General features: G+C 46.4%; 1 protein-coding gene across 1 annotated transcript in view; it reads right to left on the reverse strand.

The window, feature by feature from the left end:
- Positions 1–780: 780 nt before the first annotated feature.
- ADAMTS8 (ADAM metallopeptidase with thrombospondin type 1 motif 8) overlaps positions 781–22,776 on the reverse strand; it is a 28,978-nt gene continuing 6,982 nt past the window's right edge. The window contains exons 2-9 of the mRNA XM_035139593.2: positions 10,095–10,334; positions 8,692–8,824; positions 7,787–7,954; positions 6,139–6,437; positions 5,478–5,661; positions 4,200–4,375; positions 3,673–3,848; positions 781–1,812 (exon numbers count right to left, since the gene is read on the reverse strand). Of these exons, the coding sequence (XP_034995484.1) occupies positions 1,080–1,812; positions 3,673–3,848; positions 4,200–4,375; positions 5,478–5,661; positions 6,139–6,437; positions 7,787–7,954; positions 8,692–8,824; positions 10,095–10,334 (2,109 nt within the window). The 3' untranslated portion in view covers positions 781–1,079. The remainder of the gene's footprint in view (positions 1,813–3,672; positions 3,849–4,199; positions 4,376–5,477; positions 5,662–6,138; positions 6,438–7,786; positions 7,955–8,691; positions 8,825–10,094; positions 10,335–22,776) is intronic.

The raw sequence follows: 22,776 nt of genomic DNA on the forward strand, positions 1-22,776 counted from the left end.
GAGAGCAGGTGAAAAGAGAGGCGAAAGAAGCCGCCTTATACTGAGCTAGATCCTTGAGCCATCTAGCTGAGTCTTATCCACACTGACTGGCAGCAATGGCCCTCCAGGGTTTCAGACAAGCTTGCCTTTGATTGAACCTGGGGCCTCTTGCATGCAAAGGAGATGTTCTACCACTGAGCTACAACTCTTCCCAGGGTTTCTATGTCCCTCATGCTGCTGTTCCCAATGACACGAGAGTGCAGGTATCAGATCAGTCAGCTGGACAATTTTGATCTAATGGAGAACCAGTCTACTGTAGACCATGGCCAACAAATCACTGCAAGAAAAACATCACCATATAAGAAACACTGTATATAACATGCCTTCGACTAATCCAGAACAGGTTTGAATTGTGTACCTTGTTTTGCAGCTGAGACAACGGTCGGAAAGTCAGTTACTCCAGCAGAATCCTTCTGATTAGGAGCTACGAGTATCATGGCCAGCGTGGGATTAAGTGGTCTGCTCAGCTATATACAGGTATTCAACACGGGGGCTGGGTTAGGGGCCCACAGTAGATAGTTGCTATACTGATTATGGGAGCTGCATAGCTACTACTGAAAAACTGATTGAGGGTATCCCTGGATTTGAAGAGTGGCAGGTTCTTAGATGCCATCTCTGTGATAAGACCCACAAAAAAGCTTGGGGGAAGTGTGAGCAAAATTCAGGTCCAGTTTGGGAACAGCTGTTTATAAATTCTCCTAGGTGTAAAATAGTGGCCTGGGAAAAAAAAGATTTTTTCCCCAAAAAATAATTACCATTATTCATCCAAAATCCCATACTATTCCACGCCCGCGCCCCTGAGGTAGATGCCAAATTGGAGGAAGACAATGCAAGAGAGAGAGAGAAAAAAAGAAAGTGGTTGGTATTCAATGCCTGCTATTCTTTCAAACAGGTCTACCCAGCAGGGCCTGTTCAGGTCAATTAGTGCACATTTGCCTTTAAACCTACATCCTTGCTTGGCCATGCCAAGCCTGGTTCGGGTCAGGTTATGAGCCTATGTTACACATGCCTCTGATCATGTGTCGGCCATCCCTTTGCCCTCAGCACTCTTGAAGCATGCAGGCGGTGGTAGCTGCTGGCGGCCGCGGTGAACCACATTTCTCCGAGGCGATAGGTTTCCCTGTGTAGTCAACGCACAAGGAGCTTCGTGTCCGCATTCCCTCTCCACACGTTTGAGAACAGGGGGACCAAGGCCCCATCTGCCAGATGGGGCACGGGAAGTCACTGCAGGGCTTGATGTCCTCAGGCTTGAGGGATTTGTTGCAGGCTGAGGAGGCCTGACCTTCCACGTCCAGGCACTCCACTGCTCGTCTCTGCCAGCCAGAGCCGCATGATTTCGAGCACTCGGACCAGTCTCCCAGGACCCACTGTGACGTCAGCATGGGCTTGATTACGTTGGCCAAGTTCTTCTCCTTGCTCTTCTGTTTGCTGAAGTGGACGTCCTTGGGGATAAAGAAGGTGTATCTCACCCTTGGGGGGAACAGCTCAGCAGAAACGGTCAACACCTGGACAGTAAGTGGCTCTGGGAGCTTCTGGTAACTTTGGATGCGTTCCAGGGTGGTAAGAGAGCCACTGTATCTCAGGACAGTCCCCTTGATGAAAATGTCTTCTTCCATAGCTGAAATGGCAAGGTTTCCATTCAAGAGGTATTTGCCATCCAGGGTTTTCAGGGCTAAATAGTTCTGGTCGGGCCACACCCCTCGGCGACCATGTTGCTTGATGTCAATATTGGTTGCTCCCGCGGGGATTGTGACAATGTCGTTATATCCAAATCTGTGGAGACCAAAGAGACTTGTTTGTTTGTTGTATTAATATTGTGGTGGCCTCTGGCTTTAAACAATAAAAGTTTCATTTATTCATCCATCCATCCATAGTTAGATAATTTTGTTACGTCAATGGTTTCTAAAAACCTGTTTTTATTTCAAATTTTAAATCATTATTTCATACTGCTTCATGCAAATGCTTTTAAAAATTAAGTGGCATGAAATAAATAATAAAATGAATCACTAATATGTATTATATCTACCACAGAATGAAACTGGCTTAAGTTGTCATCTCTTCCAAGCTACCCCTAGGAACTGTGGTTATGTCAGGGGACAAAGGACCACTAAGGGAATGCCCAGTACCCTCACCAAACCTGCAAGTCCCAGGATTCTTGGAGTTGGGGGAGGAAGGGGTGATAATTCAAAAGCAGTTAGGGCTGTTGCTGCATCAGGTACAGCATCCTAGAAATGTAGCAGAAGCTAGAGAGACACTTCATTTCCCAAGAAAAGAGGGAATTGGACAGATGTGTTTTGATCATAAATACAATGTTTTGTTTTGTTTTTTACAATTCTTTTATACAGGTGAAGCTCGGAAAATTAGAATATCGTCGAAAAGTGCATTTATTTCAGTAATGCAACTTAAAAGGCGAAAGCAATATATGAGATAGATGCATGACATGCAAAGCAAGATATGGCAAGCCTTTATTTGTTGTAATTGTAATTATTTGTCGTTAGGCAGGTCAATTATGAATGGAATGTAATTAATGAAATGTAATAGTGATGCTTGTTTTTGTTTGTTTTTGTATTATTGTAACTATTTGTTTTATTACTGTGAAATTTCCAAAAGAAAGCATTTGTAAACATTAAAATAAAAAATAATAAGTTGCATTACTGAAATAAATGCACTCTTCGACAATATTCTAATTTTCCGAGTTTCACCTGTATATTCCTGTCTCAAATGCCTGGATGGAGTACTGTAAGAATATTGCTGTCTGCCTGAAGTTCAAGGTCTGTTTCTCACTTGACGGTTGTTGGAGAACTAGGCTGACATATCCTTAACAATGGTAGCTGGCAGATCCTTGTTCTTGCTTGCACATCAGAGCTGTTTCTGGATTCCTCAGCTCAGTTACACAGCCCATGCCCCACTTGTAGGAACATACACTGACTGGCAGCAGCTATCCTGGGTTTAGGTAGGGTTCTCTCCCAGCCCTACCTGGAGATGCTGGGAAGTGAACCTGGAATCTTCCGCATGCAAAGCAGATGCTCTGTCACTGAGCTATTGTTGTTGTTGTTATTATTATTATTAACAACCTACTTCACAGCAGAAAGCCATCAAAATAGCATACAAAATAAAACCGTAATAAAACAGAAACTCTCAAAAACAATAACACTATTCCTATAAACTCCAGAAAGAGCACAACAATTTTCTTCAGCTACAAAATTGATATTCCATAAAGGACCATGGCCCCTTCTGCAAAGGGACCCTCCCCTGTCCTCAGCAGGGAAACTGCCTTATACATCAGTCGATCTATCTTACTACTGTTTGCACTGATGGGCAGTGCCTCTCCAGGGATACAGACAGGGGACATTCCTAGCTGTGCCTGAAGATGCCAGGAACTGAAACTAGGGCCTTCTTCTACATGCAAAGCAGGTGCTCTGCTACTGAGCTACGAGTTCCCCCCTTTGATCTATGATTTTTGTGCTTCTGCATCACCATCTCTATATCCAGCTCCAGAACCATAATAAACAACAAATCAGGTCAGCCCTCGCCTCCTATGCAGTCTTCCTCTGGTCTACCCTGCCCTTACCCAACCATCTCCCTCCTTTGCAATACTAGGATTGGCTCAAGCTGCCCTGGTCTGCCTCATACTTAGATTTGTTGAGTGAGCCAGATATTTTCTTGCAAGTTGAGCCGTTGCCACCGCAAATCCCACACTTGTCTAGCTTCTTGGGCGAACCAATGATGTGGTCACAGCCAGCCTTGATGCACTGCCCACTCACACAAACAGAGAGGGTGTCGGGTGCACAGAGGGTCCCATCAGCCACCTGAAACAAAAACAAAGTGAGAGCAAAGTGAGGTTCCATTGCCCTTCTCTGTGATACCATGATTTAGGACAGGCAGCCCCAAACACGGCCCTCCAGATGTTTTGGGACTGCAACTCCCATCATCCCTGACCACTGGTCCTGTTAGCTAGGGATGATGGGAGTTGTAGCCCCGAAATATCTGGAGCGCTGAGTTTGGGGATGCCTGATTTAGGATAACCCCAATCTGCTAAAATGTACATACAGTTTGCACATAGTTCATTTTTTTTTGCTTTTTTGTTTAATTGGAAAAAGAAGCTCAAGTGTGCTGTAAAGGGATTTTGAGGTTACTCTCAGAGCAAGAGCAAGTCTTACTTTGGACTCAAACACTTTGAATTGACGGGTTCCCCCTTTAGCGCGGCAGAACAGCTTGCAGCGGTCTCGAGGTGACACGCCTGTGTACATGGGGACCCACTCCAGCAGATTCCCATTTGTGTCTGTATAGTTGTAACTGTCATACTTTTCACACTGTTGCTCTCGAAAACTCTTGCCTGCAAAGGAAAGGAAAGGCACCTGATTGCACATGAAGACATGGAAGCCCAGAAAAACAGCCATAGCCATCCTGGCTAGAAGCCATTGATAGCCTTCTCCTCCATGAATTTGCCTAATCCTCTTTTAAAGCCATCTAGGGTTCTCTGTGACATGCTTCTGTAGCAAGTCCTGATCTTGTTCATGTTAAAGGGCATAGCTAGACTGCAGCCATTGGTCGCATTCAGACCATACATTGGAAGCGCTATGCTATCACATTAGACCAGAGCTTTCCAAACTTTTCATGTTGGTGACACACTTTTTAGACATGCATCATTTCACGACACAGTAATTCAGTTTTACTAGCAAACTGGAGGTTAAACTAACCCCTTTCCAGCCCTGGGAGGAGGACAGGGAGCGCTTGCCCAACACACCTTCACACTGCAGCCAACACACGAATGCATTGCTACACACAGTTTGGAAAGCTCTGTGTTGGACAGTCACAGCTTCCCCCAAAGCATTCTGGGAGCTCAGGTTGTTAAGAGTGTTGAGTGTTATTTGGAGACTCCTATTCTCCCCCCAGAGCTACAATCCTCAGAGTGGCTTAAAAAGCAATCCTTCCTCCCAGGGAACTTTTGAGAACTGTAGTTCTGGGAGGGCAATAGGGATCTCCTAGCAACTCTTAGCAGTCAATAGCAGACTACAGCTCCCAGAATTATTTGGGAGAATCCATGATTGTTTAAAGTGATACCAAAGTGCTTTAATTGTATAGTGTGAATTTGGCCTTAAACTAAGTTAATAGTCATTCTGTCATTCCAGGGACCCCAGATATTGTAGTTTTCTGGAGAGGCAATATTAATGATCTCTAACAGGTCATTCTCTGCATCCTGACTAGACTAAAAATCCCAGGATTCATGACAGATAAAGCAATATAAAACTGACAAATGTCTGCAGTGTAGTTAACCCTTACAATATATTAGCTGATATCTTAACGGCTTCCTGCCCATCCTTACAATGGTTGCATTCTTGTCACAAGCTATTTCCCTTTGGTTGGGGTGGGGTCAGCTCTGCTTCTTCCTTCTGGAGTCAGTGGGAATTAAGGTTTGCCGGGAAACAGCTGATTACCATTCGGTGGGCATTCCTCAGTGTGGCATGATTCATACTTGACTCTTTGGCCTTCGCAGTATTTGCCTCCGTTCTTAGGTGTTGGGTTGTCACACCCTCTTTCGGAGAAATGCACTCCTCCACCACATGTCCTGGAACAAGGCCTCCAAGGGCTCCAGGGCCCCCAGTTTCCATCCACTGCCGGCTGCAAAATACAAATCCCTGAGTTAAGGCCCTGATTCCAGCTGATTTGCCACTGGGAGGCTACCCCAGCCCCCGTCATCATGGTAGAGAGAAGACCAGCTTGCCCCCCATCCATTGGCCAGCAATGGGGAAGTTGCTCCAATGCTGGCTTTCCCTTTTCCCTCCCTGGTCCTCTTTCCTTTTGTATCATGTCTACTGGATTTGTATAGCAAGTAGAAATTTTTGCATGCTTTAGTTAAATATGATGATGATGATGATGATGATGATGATATCAGGCGTGAAGGGAAGATACATGATCCCTGTATATTTTTCCATGTGAGTGGGAAGGTGTCCCTGTGTTTATAATTTTGAAATGGCAGGAAGAGAAAGGGGTACACACCCCTTCCTGTTTGGAGGAGAGATCATAGAAACTGTGTTATTCAAGTGTTATTTGGCCTTTAGTAAGAGATGGGCTGCCTGCTTCTCACTAGATGATTACCTTGGGCATCACTGTGTCTTGGGCCACACAGTGTCCATCCAAACACATCTTCTCTGCCCCACAGGGTGTCCCATCTGCCCAGGGCAAGCTACCATTCCTGGTGTGGCACAGGCGCTCCCCTGCCTCCAGCTTACACCACAGCTGGGAACAGATGTCCTCCTGCGTGGTGTTTGGGCAGTGTCGAAACTCCTTGCCAAAGATCTGTTGGCACTGATGATCAAGGTTGTATAGTGGGACTTGGCCTGGAAGTTCTGTGGGGAGGGCAATGGGTTCGGCAGGTTTGTCAAGCAGGCAGTCACCTGGTGAGGGAGAGAGGTAAAGAAGGTCACACCAAAGGCTACTCTTTTTTATTCATTTCAATAATGAATAATAAGGATTTCAAAGGATGGTTGTATTTTAGCTTGCATATTGTTTAGGAAAGTGTGAATCAGGTAAAGGTAAAGGTAAAGGGACCCCTGACCATTAGGTCCAGTCGTGACCGACTCTGGGCTTGCTCGCTCATCTCGCATTATTGGCCGAGGGAGCCGGCGTATAGCTTCCAGGTCATGTGGCCAGCATGACAAAGCTGCTTCTGGCAAACCAGAGCAGCACATGGAAACGCCGTTTACCTTCCCGCTGTAGCGGTTCCTATTTATCTACTTGCATTTTGACGTGCTTTCAAACTGCTATGTTGGCAGGAGCTGGGATCAAGCAATGGAGCTCACCCCGTCACAGGGATTCAAACCGCCGACCTTCTGATCAGCAAGCCCTAGGCTCAGTGGTTTAACCACAGCGCCACCTGGTAGGCATGCCTTTAAATGTGTACTGAATCAGCTTCCCAGCTACTGCACAGCCAAAGTCAAATTGCATACATAACAAAAGAAGTCTGTATTCCAATTGGAAATATCACCAAATCTAGAGAAGCTAAGGATTTCCTTGCATAAGAACAACCTGCTGGACCAGGCCAATGGCCCAATGAGTCCAGCATTCTGTTCTCACAGTGGCCAAGCAGATAGATAGATGCCTGTGGGAAACTCACAAGCAGGACTTGAGCTCACAAGGGCACTTTCCCCTCCTGTGGTTTCCAGTAACTGGTGTTCAGAAGCATTGATGCCTCCAACCATAATGGCTAATAGCTACCCACTCTCCTCCATAAATTTGCCCAATCCTCTTCTAAATCCAAGCTGGAGGCCATCACTACCTCCTGTGGGAGCAACCTTCACAGTTTATGCCAGGCACCCCCAAACTTCAGCCCTCCAGATGTTTTGGACTACAATTCCCATCTTCCCCGGCCACTGATCCTGTTAGCTAGGGATCATGGGAGTTGTAGGCCAAAACATCTGGAGGGCTGCAGTTTGGGGATGCCTGGTTTATGCGCTGCATGAAGAAGTACTTTGCTTTACCTATCCTAAAATCATAAAACTGTAGCACATGAAAAGTTGCATGAGTGTTCCGATTCTGACACATGGCCTATCTTGAGTTTGGCATTGACTAAATGCCTTGTGCAACTGAAGATGGAGAAACCACAATATTGTCAGGGGAGGGTGTACCCTGAGATGTAATCTTGACATTACCAAGGAGTTTCTAATAGCCATTCTCAAAAGATGGATGGGCATCAATGGGACTGTCTCAGCAGACATCTGAAAAGGATAGCAAGTTTGATACCTACCGTGCCCTCCATCCAGAAATTCTGTGATGTGCATGGCACTGCAAGGGGACCATGGCAGAGTCTTGTTTAAGTGGATGAACAGAGGGGCCATCATGTGATGCTTCCCTAAGGTCCCAAAGTTCTTCTCACAGGCCTTGGAATCGTCATGAGGCATGCTGAGTACATGCCCTGGAATGAAAGACCGTAGAAACAGGAGGTGAGTGAGCTATTCCTGCCTTTCTGAACTGATAATTGTCTTTGGAGATGGCTTCATTGCCCTAAAGTCCTTCGCAACATCTCTCCCATCCCCAAAGTGCTGTAATACCCTAGTAAACTTCTTTCCAAGTCTGCCATCTGAAAGCTGCGCTCACCCTGTACACAAAAAGCCACTGAAAATAAAAAAGTTTCCCTAAAACAAAGCTTCGATTTTCAGCGCCATGATCCCCATTATGCAATAAGAAAACCTGCAGATTTTCAATTTTTGCAGCACTCTTCTGCAACATTAGCACACTGCATAGTTTATTCTGCTTTTGCTAGCTAATTATACAACAGTGCACATGGCAATGAAAAACTTGTTCAGCAACTACTTGGGAAACGACTGTAGCTCAGTGATTGAGAACATGCCATGCAGGCAGAGAGTTTCAGGTTCAATTCTCATCACAGGACTGGGAAAGTTTTGTGGCAGCCACTGCCAGTCAGTGCAGACAATATTGAAGCAGATGACCAGTGTTTAGACTCCGTAAAAGATAGCTTCTGAGATTCCATTGGCTTCCTAAATTTCAGCAGTCCTAGTTTAAATATATGCAAGCTTGTATTTCCAACTATGAGGGCTAGAAAAGGGTGGTGTTTTTATTATTATTAAAGAATGGCACTATGATGGGCTTCCTCCCGCCTGCTGTGCACATCAATATGGGCATGGTAACTACCTAGTTCATGGGCCAAGGTGTAGGCTGCCTGGAGACCCTCATCTTCGATCACAGAACAGCTCTTGTTTGGGTTGCACATGGTGCCTGTCTCAGCCACTCCGAGGGTCCTGCAGCCCTGGTGTCCACAGAAATCCTGTGAGGGAGAAAATGAAACAGAAACTAGTACGCAAAGGAAACGGAGCCACCATCACCCCCAATGGACCACTCACACAACAATGTAAATGAACAGATCGTTCCACACTTGAAAGGAACTGATGTTTCAGTGGGGCAGCACATACCTTCTGGAACTCCCTTCCCCTTGACATCAAGGCAATCAGTATTTTAATGCTGGTTCTAAATGTGTTTTATTGTATTATAACTACTGTTTTAAACTACTTTGTTTTTATTACATTGTGTTTTAAAATTGTCTTTAAAATTGTAAGTTGCATTGAATCCCAGCTTGGGATTTTTAAAAAATTTATAGCCCTGAGGTTTTTCTTAGGTCAACTTGTTTTTTAACTTCTGGTTTTTACCAATAATTTTAATGTATATTTTATGTAAACCACTGAGAGTTTTATTAAAAAACCCACACCAATTAAGTGGTATACAAATCCTGTTTTTTTAAAAAGCAAATAGTGAGGAGCCCCACCTAATATCTATTCTGTTATCTTTTTAGTGCCAGGGGAAGACCTCGTCATTCTCCAAGGGCTTTTTGATCTTAGAATTTGTTAATTATTTTAAGCCACTGTGAGGGTTTTTAAATAGAACTGTAGAATTTTAGATATTGATGGTACCCCCAAGGGTCACCGAGTCCAACTGCCTGGAATGCAGGAATCACAGCTCAAGAGTTCGTAGCAGATAGCCTCCAGTGAAGGAGAGTCTACCACTCTCTACCTTCCTCTCTTGGTGATTTGTTATATGTTTCAGTTGCTGGCTTTGCTATATTATTTTATCAAACAGTATTGTTTTCAATCTTCCTGTTAGTCCAGCCTTCTAAACAAACCCTTATGTCACGCATCCCCAAACTCGGCCCTCCAGCTGTTTTGGGACTACAATTCCCATCATCCCTGACCACTGGTCCCGTTAGCTAGGGATGATGGGAGTTGTAGTCCCAAAACAGCTGGAGGGCCGAGTTTAGGGGTGCCTTCCTTATGTCTTTGGGGTGGGGAGGGTGTCATTCCTAACAGATATTTACTGTAGGTGTACTCTTATCTCAAACATTTTGATATGAATGCACATGCTCTTTCCCGCTCTGCATACAGTTCAGACTTCTAACAGTCATTTTTCCGGTTGCCTATTGCAAAGAGGAAAAATGGCAATGTAACAAAGGGTGCTTCCACATGACCGCTTTATTAAACCTTCACCCTGGTTTGTTTGCAGGGAGATTAGACGGCGTTGGCCTCTGAGCAATTCTGTCTACACACCTGTCTCGTTAACAAGACTGCCGTGTCATAGTGCTCCGGGAGACGGTCACTTGCAGGGTTGAACTGCTGCTGCCACTCGCAGAAGTTCCGTAGCATGAGCCCTCCGTTGTCAGACACTTCTGGCCCGACCTTCTCATCTTCCACCACCACCACCTTCACCACCACCAAATTGATGGAGTTCTTCAGGCTGGGGTGCTTGTAGATCTGAGCAGCCACAGACATCAAGGTGAGGATGTGATTCTGAAACACAGAAGCAGCCAAGGGGGTCAAGGCTGGGGATGAGATTTCATTCTTCATTCAGGGGGTGATACTCCGCGTTCTACATAGGGATCTATTTTGAGGGTTTGGTTTGGAAGCCGTGAGCTGATACAGAAGCATCCAAAATGCATTACAAAAAGAGAGGGGCAAGTTGTGTTTTCGGTTGCTCTTAAATATTCTTTAGAGCAGGGATGGGAAGCATGTGGCCCTCCAGGTGTTGCTGGACTGCAACTCCCATCATCCCTGACCATGGACAGTCATGACAGCTGCTGATGGTACCAGTAGTTGGAGTCAGCCATATCTGGAGTACGAATTGTGCTTTACACAATGAATAGGGTGTGTGTGTGAAGGAGTTACCACAAAGATTGTATTTAAAATATTGATTCCAAGCCATTTTTGCCTCCATTCTAACTGAAAGGCAATTTAAAGTTTCAAAGAACATGCATACTGAGCTGTCAAAAAATAAAAATGTCCAGAGACATGTAACAGACAGCTTAATCCTGGTGCAAATAATTTAAGCCACCCTTCTTTTTGTGACTTCCTTCCCACCCCTCCCAAAACAATCCGGATAGGATTGTTTGCTTTGCAGAGGCACCTACAGCAAATGTTTGTCTTACATGATCAATTTGCCTTCAGTAAAGAGGACTATTCACTTTCCAGAAGCCTTTGTATGGCGGAACCCCCCCCCCCCCCGTGAGATGCTCTCTTCTTTAATGACTCAGCTGGATGCATTGTCTAGCCTAAGATAACCTGTTGAAACTTCATAAGGTAAAGATAAAGGACCCATGAACGGTTAAGTCCAGTTAAAGGTGACTATGGGGTTGCTCCAGAGTTTCCAGTTAAGAACTCTGGAGCGTAGCTGATCTCTGCCAAAAATGGGGCTTGATTGGTGGACTTAAAGCCCCACATTCAGCAGGGACAGGCTCCACTCAAGAGCTCCCGAGTGGAAGCAATCTCAGCAGGATTGCCTTGGGTGCCAAACTTAAACAGTGACAAATACAAGCCTCACTTGCCAAAGAATAATCACAGCACAGCAGAAGAGGGCTATTGCCTTCATACCCTGCTTGTGAGTTTTCCAGAGGCATCTGCATCTGTAAGGAAGGGCCATGACCCAGGGGCAGAGCATCAGCTTAGCATGCAGAAGCTCCCTAGTTCAGTCCTTAGCATCTCAAGGTAGGGTTGGGAGAGAACCCTGCCTGAAACTCTGGAGACTTGCAGTCAGGCAGTAGAGACCAGGAATTGCCCACGTGTTCTGAAGACACCACAGTCTACAATTCCCATCATTCCTGCCCACTGGCCATGTTGTCTGGGGCTGATGGGCATTGTAGTCAAACACATCTGGAGGACACCATGTCATAGCTGTCAAGTTTTCCCTTTTCTCGCGAGGAAGCCTATTCAGCACAAGGGAATTTCCCTTTAAAAAAAGGGAGAACTTGACAGCTATGCACCATGTTGGCTGCCTATGGTGTTGGTTGGCATCCATTTGTCTCGGGAGATAATGGAGGTATGTGCCTCTGGTCACTGCTATGGATGCACAACCAGGCATTGCAGTCGTGTGCAAGGATTCCCACATGGCGGGGTTGATGTTGACAACCTTCATGCTATGTTTGCAGACATCTTTGTAACACAGAATTGGTCTGCCAATGAGCCTGGTGCCTGAAGCCAGCTCTCCTAAGGGCATTGGGGATCCTGCCATATTCCATTCTGAGGACACGACCAAGCCAGTATAGATGTCACTGAGACAGGAGTGCAAACACGCTGGGAATGTAGGCGTGGGAGAGCGCATCTTTGTATAGAGTGACAATACTTATCTAGAGGGACCATCTATAAGGCAGCTTCTTATGCTGGTTGGCCAATGGATCAGATGGACCTTTGGTCAGATCTTTTGTTCTGCAACCTTTTCAAAGAGGCCCAGCAAGGCTGACTCCAATGAGTACTATGGCAAGCCTTGCCTTTGTGAGATGTAGGCGATACAGACCAATGACACATTTGTGAATGGGATGTCTTCCTACACAGACCATTTGCGTATGCTCTTGAGCCTTCGCCCTGCAGCACCTCCTGCTCGGGTAAACGAGACAGTGGGGAGATGACCTCATATATCAGACGCTCCAGCTATGTTTAAGTCAGATGTTAACATCTTATCAGAATTCCGGCTTCTTTTGGCACTGGCTCACGGAACCGTCTTCATGACAGAAAAATGCAAGCGTTACACAACGGCGCGGCTATTGAGAAACAGCAAATGGCCCCTCTATTCCCAGACGTGCTTCCCTTCTTGCCTTTGTGACTTCACCATAATTGTTCAATTAAGGCACACCAATAATACTTAGAAGCAACTGTGCAGACGGAGTTCTACTCCCTACTCCGTGCACCTTCTCTCCCAACTGAAACCAAGGAAGTTAACACCAAAACAGAAGAGATTAGAACATTGGGCCCAGTTCTTAAATAGCCAGCCTTGCTTTCGAATGAATGGTATCTGCTACCAGTCAGTGGATTATGATTGTGTAGGCCAGGGATGGGGAACCTGTGGCCATCCAGCTGTTGTTGGACTCCAACCCCCATCAGCACAGCCAACAGTCAGAGGTGATAGGAGCTGGAGAGCCAAAGGTTAGCCAGCCCTGATATGGACTGCAGATAAATGGCTTTTAAGTGCAGCTGGGTCTTTTGGTCAGGTGGCAAGCAGGGAAGCTGAAGGTGTTCAGAGGAAGGCCCTGACAGCCTCCCTCAGTGACGTCATGCCTAGATGAAGGGAAGGCAGGAAGTCTGAGAACTTGATATCAACACATGGCAACAGATTAGCCCTGGTTTGCCGGGCCGAGAGGATTATGGTCTGTGGCCCGAATGCCTGTTGTTCCTTTCACTAACCAGCTGCCCTGGTGAAACAGGAGGAAAGCCAGTGTCTGATCTGGAGGCTCCTGGTCTGAAAAAGTCCTACCATGTCAGGCCTTTTTCAGAGGTTATGGCAGCCTGAATGTGGATACCACCTGGAGGAACCCAGACCATGTGGGGCCTTTCCATGGGATGTGCTGCTTGTGCAGTGCTGACCATGCCTATGAAACTTTGCATCGTTAAAATGGACCTGGATTGTATGGCTCTTGCGACACACGAAGAGCCAATTTAGCAGCTTGCATGGTTTGTGTTATGTACTGAGCTGAATCCTAGAACAATAGGATTCAGAATCAGCGGGAGCTACCCAATCCAACTCCAGGTGGAAGTGAATCCGCAACCTGATTGGCCTGCTGGAGCAGCCAATCAGGCGGCTGGCAGAAGTGAATCTGCTACCTGATTGGCCTGTAGGAGCAGCCAATCAGGCTGCAGGCAGAAGTCAATCCACAATATAATTGGCCCACAGGTGTAGCCCTGAAGTAGCCAATCACGCAAGGCCCATTGTGTAAATAATGTATATAAGCAGATGGTTTTGGGAAAAGAGCCATTCGTCTTCTCTTCTCCTCCTTGATGACTATGAGCTGAATAAAGAGCATGAAATTCACTCTCGACTCCGAGTATATTTCAGTTTGATTTACCATAAGCAACCAGAACCCACTCCCAATATTGCATGAAGCTGGCCCAAGGCCCTTAATGTATGGAGCAGAAGACAATACAACATTTACTCAGGCTGTGTACATTTAAATCACATTTAAATCACATGTCTTCTCCCAAATAATCCGGGGGACTCTTAATTTGTTGGGGATGCTGGGAATTGTAGCTATGTAAGAGATAAACTATGGCTGACAGGATTATTTGGGGAAAGTCATGTGCTTTAAATGTATGGTGTGTGCACAGCCGTAGAGAAAGGGCAAGTGTCCCCACAGGCCACTGGTGTGGTTGCTGGTTATGTTCTTCCTGCTCTTTCCAGGCTGACAGTGGATAGCAATCACAGCACTGATGCCTCGTCACATAGGCTGAGCCCCCTTTTCTCAGCACAGATCCTTTTAAATTTTTTCTCCTCTTCTTATCCCCTGTCCCCCACCCATCCAGCAGCCCTGCATACAAATGCTCTGGCTCCTTATCCCTGCCTTGAATCCACAAACAAATAAAAAAGCTGGAAAGCAAAGATGTAAACTAAACTGAGCAAACAGCTATTTGATGAAGATTATGAGGTCAGGTTCACTTGTTCCACCATCTGGTGTCTATTTACACCCTTTCCCTCAGCTCTTTTCTCTTTCAGGGAGGTGAACAAAGCAGTTCAGCAGGCCCCAGAGTGAGAGAACCTGGCTGCTCTGGGGTAAACAACAGCCACCTGGGTAAAGAAGGCCCTTGGGCTGGTGGTGGAAGGGACATTTCACTAGGCTAGGCTGGACTCTCTAGGAGTCGGATTTGAGAGAGATTGGTTGGCCCTGTTTTCTCAACTGAAGACAGATCTGTTGTACAGGTTTTGAGCTTCTCCAAAGGCAGGCAGAATTCCTCTAGTCTCATTGCTTTACGCAGGGGAAAACCACTCTTTAGCACTCAGTTGGAGCAAACGGCAATAGGGTTTTCTGTGGGTTGCCATTTGTTCCAATTTAGAGCTAAAGAGTGGGTTTTCCTTTGGAAAGGAGCAGGGTGAGGGGAAAACAGCTTGGACCCTTGCCAAGAAAGCATGGGTCAAGCAGAAAACTGCTCTGCCCCATGCTTTCTAGGCATAGGACAAGGGACAGTGTAGACAAGCCCTAACTCTGTCTCCAGCAGGCTTCTCCAAAGCTGGTTATTAATGGTCTTGACATCAGCCAGGTTGTCATTCTGCTTGTGTGACTTGCTAGTCTTGTTCCAGGTATTCTTCACCTGTCTTGCTGCTTCCCACTTCCCTCCCTGCCTGTCAGCTTCCCAACTTCCTTGCTGCATCCTTCTTCGCAACCTTTTGAGATGACTTTTCCAGATTCATAGACCTCCAGGTTGATTCTGCCAGGATTTAAGGTGGTTGCTCAGGCCTGCAAGCAAACATCTATGGGCTCATTCAAACTTCGATTTGTGTCACGATTTGTAAGCACAAGTCCGTGCTTTCTAGGCACGGGTCTGAGTGGGGTTTTTGTTTTTTGGTCTCATCAGGAAGACCTGCTGTTCACTGTTGAATCAATCAGTTTTTTCTGGGGATCAATGTATGTTCCAATTCAGTGGTAAACAGTGGCAGTGTTTGGCAGAACAACAACAAGAAGAAGAAACAATAAACACTGCTCAGACCCATGTCTGGAAAGCATGGACCTATGCCTACAAATCATGGCACAAATGGAAGTCTGGATGAGCCCTCTGTCTCTCTTCCCAAGCCACACACCCTTAAGTGTTTTTTCCTGCATAGAATGTATCCTCAAACTCTTGCTTCCTTGGATGAAGGACATAGAGGGGTATGTGAGTGTGCATAGACTTTGCTTCTGCCCCACCCACCACTGGCATGTGGGCCCAGGAAAGTTGCCCAGAAGGGAATATGGCTTTTGGGGTGAAAAATATTGTGGGTGGGGAACCTATCTAGGCTACTATTGTCTGTTTTGACTGATGAAGTAGAGCTTTTTGCCACCACCTGTTACTTTTAGTTGGAGGTGCCAGAATTTGAACCTGTGACTTCCTACCTGCAAAGTATGTGTTTTACCACTTTCCTTCCTCAGTTGTCCCTCAGCTTCCCATGTGTTCAAACAATTGCAGCTCTTCACTGAAACCGCTTAAAGGATGATGGAGGTAAAGGGATTGCAGCTTCCTCAGGACCACCCAAAGAGTGTTTGAGCTACGTTTGACCTCAAACTTTGGGTCAGAGTCTAATTTAAAATATCACCATTTGCTTCTTTTAAGAGTTAGAATTCCACTTGTAACAATAATAACGGAACTATTATAGTGACTCAGTTGCACCTGATTAACAATCTACAGTGCAGAGATTCTTCACAAAACATGACTCACTGAACTGTATTCATATCCTTGGCATTCACTTGGATCCCTCCATAAAACAGAGTGGAAATAATCCACTTAGCACTTCTGTGTAGCTTAGAGTTTGCTGTTGACTCTTGGTTGAAATATTCAGTGTAACTATGTCTATTGTTATGGTCCAGTCAGTGGGCAAATATTTAGCATGAATAAGGTGCCAAGTTCAGCCTCTGATAACTCAAATTTAAAGTAGCTAGGGAAGAAGAAGAACTAGGAAACATTTTTGTTGGTGTGTACAGACCAGAGGTTTCAATCCTGGATAAAGCTGAGGAGGAAATTGGTTCTATTAATTTCCAGCCTGCAGAACTGATTGGCTATACTTTATGACACAACACACATTGGCTAGCTTTTGTGACATCATGGAGCCATGATATCCTGATTAGTTTTTCTTATGTCATGGGGCCATCTCTCCCCACCCCCGATTCTCTAGAGTAGTTTCTCAAGAAAGAAGTGAAAAGGGAAAGAAGAAATTGGACAAAACCTAGTAGGAGAAACCCAGTTGAGTGTACCCTTGATTGAAAACACAGGCTTGTGTCGGTACACGTCAAGCATGTTCAGTGTACACTTCCCAAGTGTGGCTGTGTCAACATATTTTCAAACCTATCTAAGCTCATTAGGGAGTCAGAACTGGCTGCAGCTCCATCGTGTGTACACTCAGAACCATTTCACAACTTGCAGAGTATCAAATCCAGGTTTGCCACCAGGTGCACGCTCAATTGGGAACTGCAGCCAATCCTGGCTCCCCAATGAGTGTATTGCGCTAGACATTGCATTTTTGAAGTGTACAACAAATGCATCATAAGCGCACAAATAAGAAAAGCAAAGTGGGAAGAACCAGCTCCAAGGAGCAAGAATCAACGCTCTGCTGGTGCCTTGCGGCGGAGACACTCTCAGGTCAGATTGTGTCTGAGGGAAGGCCTGAACACAGTAGCTGGCCACACAGAACAGACTCAAGAGGCAGTCCTGGAGCTAGTGGTGCAAAGCTAATAAGAGTCAGCTTGTTGGGAACCATTTGCCTTGGGGAAAGGGGAGTGAAGCCGGCAGGCAGCCTGTGCTGTTTACCAGACTATCAGCAGAATTCCTGGTAGTTTCTGCAAGGGCCTTGGCTCCCGTCTCAAATATAGCACCTCCGTTGGCGGTTTAAAGTGCGAGCCAGGAATTTCCTTGCACAAAGCCAAGTGGCAGTCAAAGGATGCTGCAGGCAGTGTTTGGGCATCGGATAGCTGGAGAGGGGCTGAATCACCCCCCCTCCTTGGCTTCCTCCTTCCCTTCTCCCCCACTGGGATGGCACCCACATTTCATTTGCCTAAGATCTTTCTCCACCTCTTTCTCTTGCCTCTTAAAACAAATCCCTTCTCCCTCTCTCTCCTGCATTCTTTCACCTTCTCATTTCATCTTCACAACTTTGATCGTTTCAGACCTGCACCGAGGGGCTGTAGCTTTGCATGCAATAGGTTCCAGGTTCAGACCTTGGCTTCTCCAGGTAGGACTGGGAGAGAGATTCCTTGTCTTAAGTCCTGGAGCACCACTGCCAGTCAGTGTAGACCAGGGATAGTCAACCTTTTTATACCTACTGCCCACTAATGCATCTTTCTGGATGGTAAAATTTCCTTACCGCCCACCAGTGCTCGGTGGAAGGGGGATTCGGCTTGTGCCGTAGAACCCTCTACTGCCCACCTAGAATCTGAAACGCCCACTAGTGGGCGGTAGGGACCAGGTTGACAACCTCTGGTCTAGATGGTTCCAAGCTAGGTGGACCATCTTTGGCTCAGGTTGTATATATGTGTAAGTAAGCCATTTATCCTAAGTCCCCACTGTCCTTCATTCCAAGGAAACTGAACTCTGGGCAAGTGCCTGGAAGCGCTGAATCAGCTTTCTATGACAAGTTAGTAGGAAGAAATAAGTGGAGGGAGAAAAAGTAAGATTTAGCAAGGTCCAAAGTAACACTCTTTGATACATTCAAAGTTCAATTGCAGGAAAGTAATGGATTTCTAGGAGCATTTGCTGCATTGATAATTGGTCATTTTTTGTAATTTTGTTTTGATTTGGTATCACAGTGCTTTAAATGTATGCCATGAATGTGGCCAATGGCCAGTTGTAATCCAAACAACAACCCTGTAGAATACGTTAGCATTGTTATCTCTCAGGTTGCAGATTAGGGCAAGGGGAGTAAGACCGAGGGAGAGTGGCTTGTCTGCAATTGCTGAGGAAGTACTGGTAAGTTAATAGCTGAACAAAAACGTAGGTAAAGGGTAAAGGGACCCCTGACCATTAGGTCCAGTCGTGACCGACTCTGGGGTTGCGGCGCTCATCTCACATTATTGGCCGAGGGAGCCAGTATACAGCTTCCAGGTCACGTGGCCAGCATGACAAAGCCGCTTCTGGCAAACCAGAGCAGCACACGGAAACACCGTTTACCTTCCCACTGCAGGGGTACCTATTTATCTACTTGCACTTTGACATGCTTTCGAACTGCTAGGTTGGCAGGAGCTGGGACCGAGCAACGGGAGCTCACCCCGTCGCAGGGATTCAGGTGACCTTCTGATCAGCAAGCCCTAGGCTCCGTGGTTTAACCCACAGCACCACCCGCTTCAGTAGTCTCATATAAATCTTCTTTTCTGTGTGTCACTTTGAGACTTTGTTTGTGGGGGAGGAAAGCAATCAAATATTTAAATTTAACACCTGCCCTTCACCATGGCTTTTAGCAATTTAAAATTTAGAATTAAAAACAGTTAAAACAGGTGACAGGAATACGGTGGCTCCTGAAAACACATCTCAGGTGTCAAACAACAGTATGGATGGAGCCCTCATTCCATCTTGTAGTATTTCGGCTCAAACATAGACCTCCCCATAAGCCAATTCCCCACTAGTGGGAGGAAAGTGGCATCCCTCCCTACGGCCGCTTTTCCATTTCCGGTGTCTGTCCCCTGCGATTGCATTTCATTTTTTAAAAAAAGTGTTGGGAGAATGTTACGTGTTTTCCTTCTGCAGTGCCTGAGCTTGGCCCAGAGTCCTATAAGGGAATTTAAAGCTATCTTATTACAGCAGGAATAAAGGGAGGCACAAAATGGGAAGCATATCTTGGCAAAAATCTCCCGCTGAGCAGGCGAGAGGAGGACCAGTTCCAGAACTTTTTGCTGTAACGATGGTTCCCTGGTTCCTCAAAAATCTCGCTGGAAATCACCAGTGAGCCTTCAGAAACTGGGACATACCCGTCCGTCATTCTCCCCGACCCAAATCTGGACTCCACCTTTATTTGCCTATCTGCATTGTATGCAACATGGTCCAGTGGACCTTTGACATATCCCGTGAGCCACACACAGAAGCTGCTCCCCATAACTCATTTGGGGATTCTGTTCTGACCCTCCACTTAGGCATCCTTCCTCTCTAGATCATGTTTCCTGCCACAAGCAGAATGCTGGAGTCCCTGACTCTGTCCATTTAAAATATGTAGACTAGCTATTTGTAAGCTGGATGCCATCCAGTTGCTAGTATGGCGTAAAAAAGTACAACCCTCTTCCCCGCAGGGTCGCTGCCTGATTTATCTCTGCACTATCCATTGCTTGGGATCTGCCTCCCGCCATTTGTTGGGAGCGGGCAATTCTGTCCCACTAGGAGGAGACTGTGTGCGCTGTGTGTATATGCATGAGCCAGGCATGCTCAGAGCAGTGACTCATGCTGAGAGAAAGGGGCAAGGGTAGGTGATGATTTAGGGGAAAAGATGCTGGATGTAGACCAGGCATCCCCAAACTGCGGCCCTCCAGGTGTTTTGGACTACAATTCCTGGGTTTTTGGAGGTAAACCCATCCAGAAGGTCTTTAAATTCAATTATCTAGGAATCACCTATCACCATAGGCTCCTCTGGTCTCCACATCGAGGCGTGGTGGTGAACGCCAGTAAGATATCCACGCAGGCAATTACGCGATTTTTTACAACAAGGGGCAACTCACATATCCCTTCTGCGCTCAAGATCTTCAATGCCAAGACCATTTCACAACTGCTCTACGGCATTCCAATCTGGATCCCGGGGTTCACCCAGACAGTAGAGCAAGTGCAATCAACCTTTCTCTACAAGATTTTCTCTGTTCCAAGATGCGTCCCATATGCAGTTTTATGTCTAGAGGGAGCTCAACACAAGGTGGAATCTGTCGCCTGGGCAAGATTCCTTATATTCTGGCTAAAAATCTGCCTCGACTCTGACAGAGATCCCTTCCTCCAGGTAATGCTTTCGGACACCTTCCTCCCCCCAGGGCTGCAACACTTCAATAGGAAGGTACAGCAACTGGGGCTTTCAGTAGAACTCCTCCGCTCAATGTCCTTGCAATCTGCCAAAGCCACAGTCATTACTAGGTTGTGGGACATTGAGAGACAGGATCTTATAGCGGCAGCAGGCACAACATGTTCCCCCCTTCTTTTCCACCTCCCGTGGGCTCATGAAACAAAACCTAACTATCTTGACTTCCTACTGAACCCACAAGAAAGAAGGGCATTTTCGTTGGCCAGGTTCAATGCAAATCCATCGAACCTCCTGTGGGGAAGATTCTCGGGCAGGGCGAAGGATGAGAGGATCTGTCCGTGTCATGACCCTCAGGTGGAAAGCCTTCCACATATGGTTTTTCATTGTAACCTTTACGTCGACCTTCGTCAACGGTTCCTGGACCGGCTCTGCATTCCCAGAGGGAGACCAGAGCGGGAAATCTTGCGGTTCCTCTTGTTGGGGAAGGACCCGGTCCTCACCGAGATGGTGGCTCAATACCTTAATTTACTATTTTCTCGGCGTTGTACTCTGCAGTCGTCTGAGTCGCCGGAAGCCCCATTGTCGTGAAAGCGGATGGCGGATTATTCCCTTCCCTCTCTTGGCACAGCGTTTGCCACAGTGACAGTTTTAATCTGTTATTATTTTGTATGCGAGTTTGTTTGATGCCAATAAAGGTTTTACTTACTACGACTACAATTCCCATCTTTCCTGACCCCTGGTCCTGCTAGCTTGGGATCATGGGAGTTGTAGGCCAAAACATCTGGAGGGCCGCAGTTTGGGGATGCCTGGTCTACATCCAGCATCTTTCCCCCACAATGGCCAACCAGATGTCGCTGGGAAACCCACAAGTAAAAACGGAAAGCAGTATCCCCACTTCCAACAACTGGTGTACTCCTGGGGGCTGACTAGAGCTGCCATGGCTAGACTCACCTTCTATGAATTTGTCTGATCACTTTTTCGAACTAATGGATTGCAGGGAGTTCCATAATTGTGTTTAGTTGGACCTCATTGAATGTACCTCTTCCGCCTATCAATCTCACTGGGTGATCCTGAGTTCTGGTATTATGGCAGAATGAGAAAAAGCTCTCTAATGCACATGCATAATCCTACTACAGTGGTACCTCGACTTACGAACGACTAGACAACCGAGTTTTTTGACTTACGAATGGGGTAATGGCCGCGCGCTTACGAATGTCTCGACATCCGGGGGGGGGGGGAACTGCGGCGGTTTTAGATAGGGATTTTTCGACTTACGAATTTTTCCGTTTCCAATGCATTCCTATGCGAAATCGCGTTTCCAATGGCGTTTTTCGACTTACGAATTTTTCGACTTACAAAGGTGCCTTCGGAATGGATTAAATTCGTAAGTCGAGGCACCACTGTAGATTTATTACATCACCTGCTGCTTACCTTTTCCCCCTGAACTAAAATGTCCCCAATTACTGCCGCCTCTCCTCCTAGGCCAGACACTGCAGCCCCCTTGATAATCTCAGTTCCCCCTTTCCTGCCCCCTTTTCCAGCTCTACAGTATCCTTTTTGAGAGGTTCAATTTTTATGGGAGTTGGGGGGGGGGAGGAAGGAGTGTGTGTCATCCATCAAAGTCTTAGGAAACACTGACACACGGGGGACATTTCACAATGAATTCTGAAGCAACGTCACCTGTTTCTTTTCAGCGTGGGACATGAGCAATTGTTTGACAACCTGATAACCATAATACTATTCCAGGGCTGGCCTGCTTTCCTCCCAGCCCTTGGAAGCTACTCACGCTGGGTCCTCAGCCATCGCCTCCAGAATAACAATGTTCACTTGTGTGGCGCGTTTTTCATACCAGAGTGCTTCATAATCAGCAGTTGTTTTGCCAATGTTTGCTCTAGAGGAGGACTGTGGCAGCTGTTTAGCATTACGTAGAAGGTAGAGGAGGAAGTGGAGAAGAATCCTGCAGTCCACTGCGTGTGTGTGTGTGTGCGCGCAAACTTGGAAAGAGCCTGACTGTAACAGCTTTTGAGTGGAGATACGCTTCAGAATCTGCATCTTAACTCCTCAAGCTTATGGCTCCAAGCAGATACCAAACACAATTCAAGCTGCTTTTCTCCTCCTTTGCATGAGAGCAAGGCATCTAGTCAGGTGCTTTGGAAGAGAGAAGGACAAATACCTAAATCAGAATTGCAGAACTTGAGGCCTGGGGGCAAAAGGTGCCCCCTGACTTCTCTGTTTGGCCCTTGGGACTCTCCTCAGGTCACACTCTCAACACCCCACACCCCGTTTCTTCCTTCCGTTTCCTTC

The sequence above is a fragment of the Zootoca vivipara genome, chromosome 15, assembly GCF_963506605.1.
Source record: "Zootoca vivipara chromosome 15, rZooViv1.1, whole genome shotgun sequence".
NCBI classification, from domain to species: domain Eukaryota; kingdom Metazoa; phylum Chordata; class Lepidosauria; order Squamata; family Lacertidae; genus Zootoca; species Zootoca vivipara.